This window comes from Triticum urartu, chromosome 7 (assembly GCF_003073215.2).
Source record: "Triticum urartu cultivar G1812 chromosome 7, Tu2.1, whole genome shotgun sequence".
NCBI lineage: Eukaryota > Viridiplantae > Streptophyta > Magnoliopsida > Poales > Poaceae > Triticum > Triticum urartu.
The window spans coordinates 702,121,799-702,134,201 of NC_053028.1; the positions used below are offsets into that span (position 1 = coordinate 702,121,799).

A 12,403-nucleotide genomic window follows, 5' to 3' on the forward strand; every position below is an offset into this window, starting at 1 on the left:
AGTGAAGATTATGCCTATTACTATGCAGCGGAAGTTAGAGTACAATAGGCCAGCCATGGTCATGTATTCAATAGAGTGAAAGCATAATGACAAACAGCTTCAGTATAATAAGGATCAGGTAGGAAGAAGTTATGAAACCAAACAGATCATACATTCACGTTGTGAAGACAAAAGATAAAGCAAGCATGCAATGACTTCACAATGAGTAACAGTAAGAAAAGGAAGTGAAGATAAAACCAGTGACTCGTTGAAGACAATGATATGTTGGACTAGTTCCAGTTGCTGTGACAACTGTACGTCTGGTTGGAGCGGCTAGGTATTTAAACCTTAGGACACACAGTCCCGGACACCCAGTCCTGAACACACAGTTCAGGACACCAAGTCCTCACCGTATTCTCCTTGAGCTAAGGTCACTTAGTCCTCGCCCAATCACTCTGGTAAGTCTTCAAGGTAGACTCCCAAACCTTCACAGACTTCGTTCACTGGCAATCCACAATGTCTCTTGGATGCTCTGAACGCGACGTCTAACCATCTGGAGGATTCACAGTCCTCAAGTGTAATAAGTCTTCAGATCACACAGACACGAAGACTTAAGTGATGCCCAATTTACTCTGGCTTTGGGTGGTTAGGGCTTTTCTCCTCACTAGGAATTTTTCTCTCAAAGGCTTCAAGGTGGGTTGCTCTCAAATGACAAAAGCCGTGCACTGAAATCTGAGCAGCCAGCCGTTTATGGTTGTGGGGCTGGGCTATTTATAGCCACTTGGCAACCCGACCTGATTTGTCCGAAATGACCCTGGGTCACTAAGGAACTGACACGTGTCTCAACGGTCAGATTTCGAACTCTCATGGCAACTTTACTTGGGCTACAAGCAAAGCTGACTTGTCCGGCTCTGGACAAGATTCGCTCTCATTGTCTTCGCTCGAAGACATAGGTTTTTGATTTAGGCATCACATCAGTCATTCTGACTGGTTCCTGGACCCCACTTAACAGTACGGTGGTTCCTATGACTCAACACAAAATAAAAAGAACTACGAAAGATCTAAGTCTTCGAGTTCCATATGCTTCATAACGTGTCTTCTTTTGTCATAGTCTTCACTGTGAATATCTTCATATACCACCTTTGTCTTCAATGTCTTCATACATTTTTAGGGGTCATCTCTGGTAGTAAAACCGAATCAATGAGGGACTTCTACCTGTGTTTTCCTGCAATTCTCACAAACACATTAGTCCCTCAACTAGGTTTGTCGTCAATACTCCAAAACCAACTAGGGGTGGCACTAGATGCACTTACAATTCTTCACATCATTTCATTGTGTTGATAATCTTTGAGTAAAAGGTCTTAGTGATGTTTATCCCTAAAGCAAAATTATAACCAAATCTATATATACATGCCTCTCAACAGAAGATATGTGTTTAGATAAGGATTTAAATCATTTTTGCTTGTCCTTGCTATTTTTAGATGTTCAAATTAATTCCAATCCCGCGGTGCATATATATTTTCAGATACTCACCACAGAAGAGATGTCACATCTTACAAAATAGGAAAAACAATACTTGTGGAAAGTTTGATCATTGTAAATTTCGTGATCTCATCGACCTGATGTGATCTAAGAAGATGTTCAAAATGCGATTGTTCACCATTGTAGTGATGTATGGAAAATCTTTTGAACATTTTACTTCATCTATTTTATCTTCAGTTTGCAAAGTCAAGTTTGTATTAATTTTTGATATACACATGATTATGTATCTTCAATTTTTCCGATCAACGGTCTTATGTACAACGGAATGGATGGTTAACTTCAAGGATAAGTTTGCTGACAAGTTTCCAACTGATTACCAAGTTACGCGACAATAACACCACATGAATCACTATTTCCTTGCTGATGGATCCATAGATACTTTGCAACTTTAATGTCCTTGATAGTATTACTATTGGAACAATGATTTAATGTTGCAAGCAAACAATCATAATTTTATATAAATTCCTATAGGTACAAAACTTGCAGATTATTGGTACACACATAATCTACAGGTCGTAAGTAAATGTGTCATTCTTACACAATCCTTATGAAATATAGATATACCTATATGAAACCGGCAACAACTACTTATTACATTCTTAATGAAAAATATTCTTAAAATTGAGAACCATGCTAGAAATACCATAAAATAGATAAAAATAATTTGTCAAACGGGTCTGACCATAAAGAAATACATTTAGTGCAAAAACGCATAACATATGGGTACATGATTCATGTGGAACAGATATATTCAAATGTCAACAAGGAAAACTTATATATATATATATATATCTAAGATGATAGTATGTTTTCAAAAGGAAGTTTATATATGTGTCACCAAATTTTGTCCTAATTTTGTTTAGAAAAATCGAATAAAATCTTCTCGAGATAAATGGTTGAGATCTACATAAATTGCATTTGTATAATCCTAGCCCGTGAGCGGGCCACTTTGCTAGTTCTCCGAAAATCCAGATATCTTATGTCGATTTGTTAAATTTGTGCTAGCTTACCATGGCCTGATTTTTGTGTTCTAGTTTAAATACCTGCTGACTAATTAATGTGGTGATCAAAAGTGACAGTTTTTCAATTACGTAGATGGCAAATTTTAACATGCTCCCTCGACCTTCTCTTTTCACATGAGAGGTAAGAGTAGATCATAGATCTAAGCTATTGATTTCATTAAATAGTGGGCCCGAGTATATCTTACCTTCTTACCTCCCATGTGAATAGAGGAGGTAAGAGGAAGCATGTTCAAATTGCTCTTATTTAGATACAATATGAATATCGTTCCAAGCTTCTTGTGATGCTATGGGTGCTGCTATTTGCGGAGCAAGTCACCAACTAGATAAGAACAGTAGTCTTATGAAAGTTTGAGTCTTGAGAAATTCTGTGAATTTACAAGTTGATTGGCAATTATATAAAATAAGGATTATAAAAAATCCATTTTGGCTTCACTAAATATGCTCCATCTTTGTGTTTCCATTTTTCCAATCAATCATGTTTGTGACACTAACATTCCTTTTATGGGTGTTGCATCTTCCAAAGTTCCAATAGCTTCTTGTAGCAAATGTATTTCATTGAGATCTCAAACCAAATAATATATTAGCTAATTTTGATTCTATTATCAAAATATGCGATTTTGGCCCTGCAAGGGTAGCTATAAGTGATACTCCAACTGCAATATTTTGGACGGTATTGCAATTTCCCCTACATGCTGCATATTTCGTATAACTAGTCTATATTGATAGCAGTAGCTAATTTCTTTCATGTTTTTAGGATAAAATTTCCAATAAGTTGTGTACCGAGCACCAGAACTATGTGGGTCATTTTTGCTCCAAGGTATGCTATTAATTTAGTAGTCATTGAATTGGAAAAATTGATCATTCCATGTTAGCTACAATGCAAAGTTTTATCGCAGTGAAGAATTGTCTATGTTTCGGATATGTCCCTAGTTTACTTCTTATATTTTTAGCCCCCCTTTAGCTTACCTCGAGCCGTTGCTTTGCCACTTGAAGGTTGCATTGTCGGCGCTACGACATGAGAAGACAAGGTGTTGGTACTAGCCGGAGTACGTGCCAGCAAGAGAGCTGGAGAGGTAAGTATAAGATGTGGTGGTTCTGCTGTCTACTAGAAGTAGCTGTCAGTTGAAAAGATGCTATATGTTGTTGTGGCTGACATGTTTTTATGGATCTTGTCTGAAAATGCATGTATGAAGCTGATCTTCTGTGAAAATGCAGCTAGCTGGATGTCCCTATTTTTTCGTGCCCTCCAAAACACATTAGTGACCAGTCATACTAGTCCTCATTAACCCCTATTTGGACGGTCACTAATGATGATGACTAGTCATTAGTGACCGGTCAAGTGGCTAGCCAGTAATGGCAATGTCATCACCGACCTAGAGGCACTTAACGGTCACTAGCGCGTTAGGAATGAAAAAATCTGCCCGGTCGATGGTATTCGATTCAGTAGTAGTGAATACTATTGATTATTCCTTATGAGACATTATTACCATTTAGTTTTCTTGGAACTAGGGTTTATCTCGTTGCTAGATGTTTCGTTCTATAAATATGCTATATTAATTATGGTAGATCTATCCTTGTCATGCATGCCTTCATTCATTCGGGATTATACTAGTGGTAACCATTGCACTATCTCCAAAGAGTTACCTCCTGTTTTTTGTTCAAAAAAATGTAATATCAATGCTAGTTAATTCAAGTTTGACCTCCATGTCGAGTTATCAGAACCTGTTTGAATGAGATGGTGAACACAATGACACATAGCCCCCCACTTTTTTCACTTGGGAGTATTCATATTGTTGGTTTATTTTTCACAATTTAATTCCTTACACAGATGCTTTTAGTTTGTCAAATTGGTTCGGACTTTTCTATCTACTCCATTGAAGAAAATTAAATTGAGAATAAAGATGCACTAAATATATTAAAATTTTCCATCGTGTATTACAGGAGCTTGCCAGTCTCTTATTCACAACAAAGAGTAAAGTATGCTGGCGGTCCTAAAAGTATTCGAGGTTGTGCCAAGTAGGTCCTAGTAGCTTGAAAATGCACATCTAGGTACTACATGTGTGTAAGTCATTCACCCTGGTTCCTAACTGTGTATAGCACAACCACATAAGGTCACCAGAGCTAGCATATTGCCTAGCCACGTATCATGCGAGGAGCACTTGGTGGTCTAGGGTGCATTGTTGGGTGACTGTAGAAAGTATGGTGCTGTGAGGTTGGTAAAGCTCGCGTGCAATGCTTATATCGGCTGCAGCCAAGGAACAATCACAAGTATGCTATCCTGGCAAACAAGTGGAGGAAGAGAAAAGAAGAGGGGCTATAAGTGATAAGGAGAAGCCTACCAGGGTGTTTTGGCAAAAATATTGCCTATATGGCATGAGTCAACGGGTCACATGGTCTAGTCAGACGCGAATAAGACCAAGGGTGAATGAGTTACACACATATGGGACCCAATGTGTGTTTTCAAACTTTCCAGACCTATTGGGCACACCTTGAATACTTTTAGGACCACCCATGTATTTTACTCTATAATAAAATAAACCCTCGACCAAAGGCACTAGAACAAAGTGGTGGAAGCTCAAGGGAGAGGGAGCTTAGGCGTTCAAGGAGAGGGTCATTAAGAAGGGGCCTTGGGAGGAAGGAGGCGATGCAAACAATGTGTGGATGAAGATGGCGACTTGCATTCGTAAGGTGGCCTGAGAGGAGTTTGGAGTGTCCAGGGGAAATAAAAGAGAAGCTAAAGATACCTGGTGGTGGTATGGTGATGTCCAGAAGGCTATTAAGGAGAATAAAGATTTTCTTAGATGCCTCTACCTAGATAGGAGTGCACACAACATAGAGAAGTACAAGATGGCAAAGAAGGCCACAAAGCGAGCTGTGAGTGAAGCAAGGGGTCTGGCATATGAGGACCTCTACCAACGGTTAGACATGAAGGAAGGCGAAATGGACATCTATAAGATGGCCAAGATCTAAGAGAGGACGATGAGAGATGTTGACCAAGTCAAATACATCAAGGACGGAGCATACCAACTCTTGGTGAAGGACGAGGAGATTAAACATAGCTGGCGGGAGTACTTCAACAAGCTGTTCAATGGGGAGAATAAGAGCTCTACCATTTAACTGGATGACTCATTTTATGATATCAGCAGGCATTTTGTGCGGCTAATCTAGGAGTCGGGGTCAAGGAGGCTTTAACAAGGATGAAAGGAGGCAAGGCGATGGGCCCTGATTGTATCCCCATTGAGGTGTGGAAAGGCCACCAAGACATAGCTATAGTATGTCTAACTAAGCTTTTCAACCTTATTTTTCTGGCAAATAAGATGCTAGGAGAATGTACACAAAGTATATTAGTACAGATCTTCAAGAATAAGGGGGATGTTCAGAGGTGTGCTAATTACCGTGGAATTAAGATGATGACCATACATTGAAGCTATGGGAGAGAGTCACTGATCACCGCTTAAGAAGTATGACAAGCATGACCAAAAATCAGTTTGGTTTCATGCTTGCGACGTCGACCATGGAAGCCATTTTCTTGGTATGAGAACTCATGCAGAGATACAGGGATCAAAATAAGGACTTTCATATGGTGTTTATTGACTTAGAGAAGGCCTACGATAAGATACCGTGAAATGTCATGCGGTGCGACTTGGAGAAACATAAAGTCCCGGCAAAGTACATTACCCTCGTCAAGGACATGTATGATAATGTTCTGACAAGTGTTCAAACAAGTGATGGCGACACTGATGACTTCCCGATTAAAATAGGACTGCACCAGGGGTCAACTTTGAGCCCTTACCTTTTCGCTCTCGTGATGGATGAGGTCACAAGGTATATAAGAGGAGATATACCATGGTGTATGCTCTTTGCGAATGATGTGGTGCTAGTCGATGATAGTCGGATGGGGGTCAATAGGAAGTTAGAGCCATGGAGACAAACTTTGGAATCCAAAGGTTTTAGACTTAGTAGAACTAAAACCGAGTACATGAGGTGTGGTTTCAGTACTACTAGTCACGAGGAGGAGGGGGGTTAGCCTTGATGACAGCGGTAAACTTCCTGTTTTCAAACAGCAACATGTATACTTGTAACATAGGCATAGTAGAGGCTATCAATGCCACTTTTATTGAAATAAAAGATGCAAAAAATTGCTCTAAATAACAGCAAGCAAATCCTAACAAAATAAATTGACGCTCCAAGCAAAACACATATCATGTGGCGAATAAAAATATAGCTCCAAGTAAAGTTACCGATGAACGAAGACGAAAGAGGGGATGCCTTCCGGGGCATCCCCAAGCTTAGGCTCTTGGATATCCTTGAATATTACCTTGGGGTGCCTTAGGCATCCCCAACCTTAGCCTCTTGCCAGTCCTTATTCCATAGTCCATCGAATCTTTACCCAAAACTTGAAAACTTCACAACACAAAACTTAACAGAAAACTCGTAAGCTCCGTTAGTATAAGAAAATAAATAACCACTTCAAGGTACTGTAATGAACCCATTCTTTATTTATATTGGTGTTAAACCTACTGTATTCCAACTTATCTATGGTTTATAAACTCTTTACTAGCCATAGATTCATCAAAATAAGTAAACAACACATGAAAAACAGAATCTGTCAAAAACAGAACAGTCTGTAGTAATCTGAATCAAACATATACTTCTGAAACTCATAAAATTCTCAAATAAATTTCTCGACCTGAGGAATTTATCTATTAATCATCTCTAAAAAGAATTAACTAAATAGCACTCTCCAAATAAAAATTGCAGCAATTCTCGTGAGCGCTAAAGTTTCTGTTTTTGACAGCATGATCAACAAGACTTTCCCCAAGTCTTCCCAAAGGTTCTACTTGGCACAAAAACTAATTAAAAGCATAAAAACCACATCTAAACAGAGGCTAGATGAATTATTTATTACTAAACAGTAACAAAAAGCAAGAAACTAAAATAAAATCGGGTTGCCTCCCAACAAGCGCTATCGTTTAATGCCCCTAGCTAGGCATGATGATTTCAACGATGCTCACATAAAAGATAAGAATTGAAACATAAAGAGAGCATCATGAAGAATATGACTAGCACATTTAAGTCTAACCCACTTCCTATGCATAAGGATTTTGTGAGCAAACAACTTATGGGAACAATAATCAACTAGCATATGAGGGTAAAACAAGCATAACTTCAAAACTTTAAGCACATAGAGAGGAAACTTGATATTATTGCAATTCCTACAAGCATATATTCCTCCCTCATAATAATTTTCAGTAGCATCATGAATGAATTCAACAATATAACCAGCACCTAAAGCATTCTTTTCATGATCTACAAGCATAGAAAATTTACTACTCTCCACACAAGCAAAATTCTTCTCATGAATAATAGTGGGAGCAAACTCAACAAAATAACTATCATGTGATTGAAAATTAAGATCAAGATGACAAGTTTCAGGGTTATCATTATTCTTTATAGCATACAAGTCATCACAATAATCATCATAGATAGCAACTTTGTTCTCATAATCAATTGGAACCTCTTTCGGAATAGTGGATTCATCACAAATCAAAGTCATGACCTCTCCAAATCCACTTTCATCAATATAATCATCATAAATAGGAGGCATGCTTTCATCATAATAAATTTACTCATCAAAACTTGGGGGGAAAAATATCATCTTCATCAAACATAGCTTCCCCAAGCTTGTGGCTTTGCATATTATTAGCATCATGGATATTCAAGGAATTCATACTAACAACATTGCAATAATGCTCATCATTCAAATATTTAGTGCCAAACATTTTATAGATTTCTTCTTCTAGCACTTGAGCACAATTATCCTTTCCATCATACTCACGAAAGATATTAAAAAGGTGAAGCGTATGAGACAAACTCAATTCAATTTTTTGTAATTTTCTTTTATAAACTAAACTAGTGATAAAACAAGAAACTAAAAGACTCGATTGCAAGATCTAAAGATATACCTTCAAGCGCTAACCTCCCCGGCAACGGCGCCAGAAAAGAGCTTGATGTCTACTACACAACCTTCTTCTTGTAGACGTTGTTGGGCCTCCAAGTGCAGAGGTTTGTAGGACAGTAGCAAATTTCCCTCAAGTGGATGACCTAAGGTTTATAAATCCGTAGGAGGCATAGGATGAAGATGGTCTCTCTCAAGCAACCCTGCAACCAAATAACAAAGAGTCTCTTGTGTCCCCAACACACCCAATACAATGGTAAATTGTATAGGTGCACTGGTTCAGCGAAGAGATGGTGATACAAGTGGTATATGGATAGTAGATAATAGTATTTGTAATCTGAAAATATAAAAACAGCAAGGTAACTAATGGTAAAAGTGAGCGTAAACGGTATTGCAATGCATGGAAATAAGGCCTAGGGTTCATACTTTCGCTAGTGTAAGTTCCCTCAACAATACTAACATAATTGGATCACATAACTATCCCTCAACATGCAACAAAGACTCACTCCAAAGTCACTAATAGCGGAGAACGAACGAGGAGATTATGGTAGGGTACGAAACCACCTCAAAGTTATTCTTTCCAATCAATCCGTTGGGCTATTCCTATAAGTGTCACACAATCTCACAATCTCAATTCATCTATTCAACCAACACATAGAACCTCAAAGAGTGCCCCAAAGATCTACCGGAGAATCATGACGAAAACGTGTGCCAACCCCTATGCATAGGTTCATGAACCTGCAAGTTGGTCACCTTAACATACATCAAGTGGCACGCGGTATCCCATTGTCACCACAGATATCCACGGCAAGACATAAATCAAGTGTTCTCAAATCTTTAAAGACTCAATCCGATAAGATAACTCCAAAGGGGAAACTCAATTCATTACAAGAGAGTAGAGGGGGGAAGAAACATCATAGGATCCAAATATAATAGCAAAGCTCGCGATACATCAAGATCGTATCATCTCAAGAACACAAGAGAGAGAGAGAGAGAGAGAGAGATCAAACACATAGCTACTGGTACATACCCTCAGCCCCGAGGGAGAACTACTCCCTCCTCATCATGGAGAGCACCGAGATGATGAAGATGGCCACCGGAGAAGGATTGCCCCCTCCGGCAGGGTGCCGGAACGGGTCTAGATTGGTTTTCGGTGGCTACGGAGGCTTCTGGCGGCGGAACTCCCGATCTATTGTGCGTTCTGGAAGTTTTATGTCACGTGGGTATATATGGGTGCAGGAGGTACGTCAGGGGAGCCACAAGGGTCCCACGAGATAGGGGGCGCGCCCTAGGGGGGGGGCGCCCCCCACCCTCGTGAGCACCTCGTTCCTTCCTTGACGTAGGGTCCAAGTCCATCGGGTGTGTTTCCTTCCAAAATTAACTTCTCCGGTTGATTTCATTCCGTTTTGACTCCGTCTGATATTTCTTTTCTTCAAAACGCTGAAATAGGCATAAAACAGCAAATCTGGGTTGGGCCTCCGGTTAATAGGTTAGTCCCAAAAGTAATACAAAAGTGGATAATAAAGCCCAATATTGCCCAAAACAGTAGATAATATAGCATGGAGCAATCAAAAATTATAGATACATTGGAGACGTATCAGCCGGATAAAAGGCGACATATTCAACAGTTAGATGTGGCGGAGATGCGCATGTTGAGATGGATGTGTGGCCACACAAGGAAGGACCAAGTCCGGAGTGATGATATAGGAGATAGAGTTGGGGTAGCGCCGATTGAAAAGCGTGCCAATAATGCCAAGAGAGGTCGGGGTAGACCGAACTTGACATGGAAGGAGTCCGTAAAGATGGATCTGAAGGACTGGAGTATCAACAGATAACTAGCCATGGATAGCGGTGCTTGGAAGCTTGCTATCCATGTGCCAGAACCACGAGTTGGTTGCAAGATCTTATGTGTTTCACCTCTAGCCAAACCCAACTTATTTTGGACTAAAGACTTTGTTGTAATAAAATAAACCCTCAAATAAATGCATGCCGTCCATCTATTTATGATGGAAAATCCACATATCTTGATAGAAAAAAACATTAATAACAAAAATCCATACATGGTGGCGGATCATTTATTAGCATAAAATCCAGAAAAAACATATGAAAAATATCTAAATTCAGAAGTACCAAAACAAAGACAAGTTATACTATTATCCTTTCACAAAACACATTAAATGGAGATCTTCTAGATACAACAAGATACAGTTCATTGGAGGACTTGATGTAAATATATATTTAATGCTCATGATATAGCTTCAGATATCATGTAATAAGAGTGCCCTGAAGATCTGAAAAATGAGACGGTGCAAGCATCTATAAATGTAGGGTCTATCCCAAACTCCAGTCTTCAGTATACACATCTTTGTGAAATGACTCTAAGAAGGAGCACCATGCTGATTGCTCTTCTCGTTGTTTTGCTCGCCTTTTCAGGTATGAGAAGCCCAATCATCCATCTATGTCATATATTACCTTCATCTTGAGACGATTAATATATCCAACATACGACTAACACCAAGTTGGTTGGTAAAATACGTACCAGGATGCCCAGAGAAAGACTATTAATCAGTAGTTTGCACTTTTTATCCTCTTTTTTGTATTTGAGTTACTAACTTCGTGTTTGGCTTGAACAACAGGCCCAATCAAAGGAGAAGATGACTTGGGCGGAGGTGATGGCGGTGACTTGGCCCCTCCTCCTAATCCAGGGGGCAGTCATTTGTCTCCTCCACCTCCTCCATCTCCAAAGAGCCATCCACCTCCATCTCCAAAGACTGATTTGGCTCCTCCTCCATCTCCAAAGACCAATCCACCTCCACCTGCACCGATCCAGCCGCCACCAGGCCCCTGTGCGGAAGTGAGGTTGTACAAAGGGCCGTGCGTCAACATGGTTTGCGCGGCCGCTTGTATCGCAGAGTTGCATCAGGGCGGCCACTGTCGTGGGCATATTTTTACTGGTGGTTGCTATTGTTTCGTGTGTTCGGTAGCAAAGTCTAGCCCATCATTACATTGATGCGGAGCATGCAGAATGTGGTTATATGTTTTCGATTGGTTCGATCAAATAATAAAGGATGTGGTGATTACAGTGTTTCTCTTTGTATGAAAAATAACCGAATAGGCTTTCTACTTTATTCGAGTGTCTAGAACAGGTTTGACCACTCTACGGTAATGTTTCTAAGGGGATATTCAAGATCCACACACCCAACGGTTGAATTATCTTCTTTCTCCTGGCAGAAACTATCTTTTAGCTACTGGGTCGCCTATACTCCTTACTGGATTTGCTTGTTGTGGGAAATTCCACCTCTTGTTCATACCCCTGTTTTAACCCAACGAATGAGTGCCCACGAGTTTTTCTTATGCTGATTCACTGCTCCATTAATCAGGAATATGCGCTTTAAATTTGACAGGACTACCCAGTTAAAATTCTGGAATAATAGTAAAATACGAAGCAATTCTGCTGCTAATAGCGCACTTAGAGCATCTCTAATAGACAGTCCATATGTAAAAATAACTAAGTTTTGGAGCTTCGAAAGTAAAAAGCGTTGCTTCAACAGACGGCCCATATGTAAAAAAAATTGGACCACCGCCTTCCGGAGATGTAAAATTAAAAACTTCATAATGCAAATTTACATCATGAGATACAAGTATACAACGGATCTAAAACCGTGGCCACCCGCCAAACGAACAACACCCACTTCATTCCTCTTCCGCCTCGCGACCGCCCGCCGCAGCTCCCTGCTCAACCACCGCCCCAACGCCGCCCCACCGTAGATCCGACCCCCCGCCGCCGATTCAACCCCTCCTGGGCCGCCACGCCGTGCCGCCCCATGGCGTCCGCCTCCGCTTCGGCCGCCTCCGCCCCGCCCCGACCCCGTCCGCCTCCTCTCCGGCCATCTCCGCCCCG

The 12,403-nt window shown here is 40.3% G+C and overlaps 1 protein-coding gene across 1 annotated transcript; it reads left to right on the forward strand.

The window, feature by feature from the left end:
- Positions 1-10,653: 10,653 nt before the first annotated feature.
- LOC125525293 (proline-rich protein HaeIII subfamily 1-like) lies at positions 10,654-11,585 on the forward strand. The gene is made up of 2 exons (XM_048690288.1): positions 10,654-10,935; positions 11,139-11,585. Exons 1-2 carry the CDS (start codon positions 10,875-10,877, stop codon positions 11,510-11,512), a joined length of 435 nt encoding a protein of 144 aa, XP_048546245.1. The 5' UTR covers positions 10,654-10,874; the 3' UTR covers positions 11,513-11,585.
- Positions 11,586-12,403: the final 818 nt, after the last annotated feature.

Excerpts from the sequence above, each read along its gene's own strand:
- LOC125525293 (XM_048690288.1), top strand. The coding sequence starts at position 10,875 with ATGACTCTAAGAAGGAGCACCATGCTGATTGCTCTTCTCGTTGTTTTG. Across the intron at positions 10,936-11,138 it reads TGTTTTGCTCGCCTTTTCAG|GCCCAATCAAAGGAGAAGAT; the intron begins GTATGAGAAGCC and ends CTTGAACAACAG.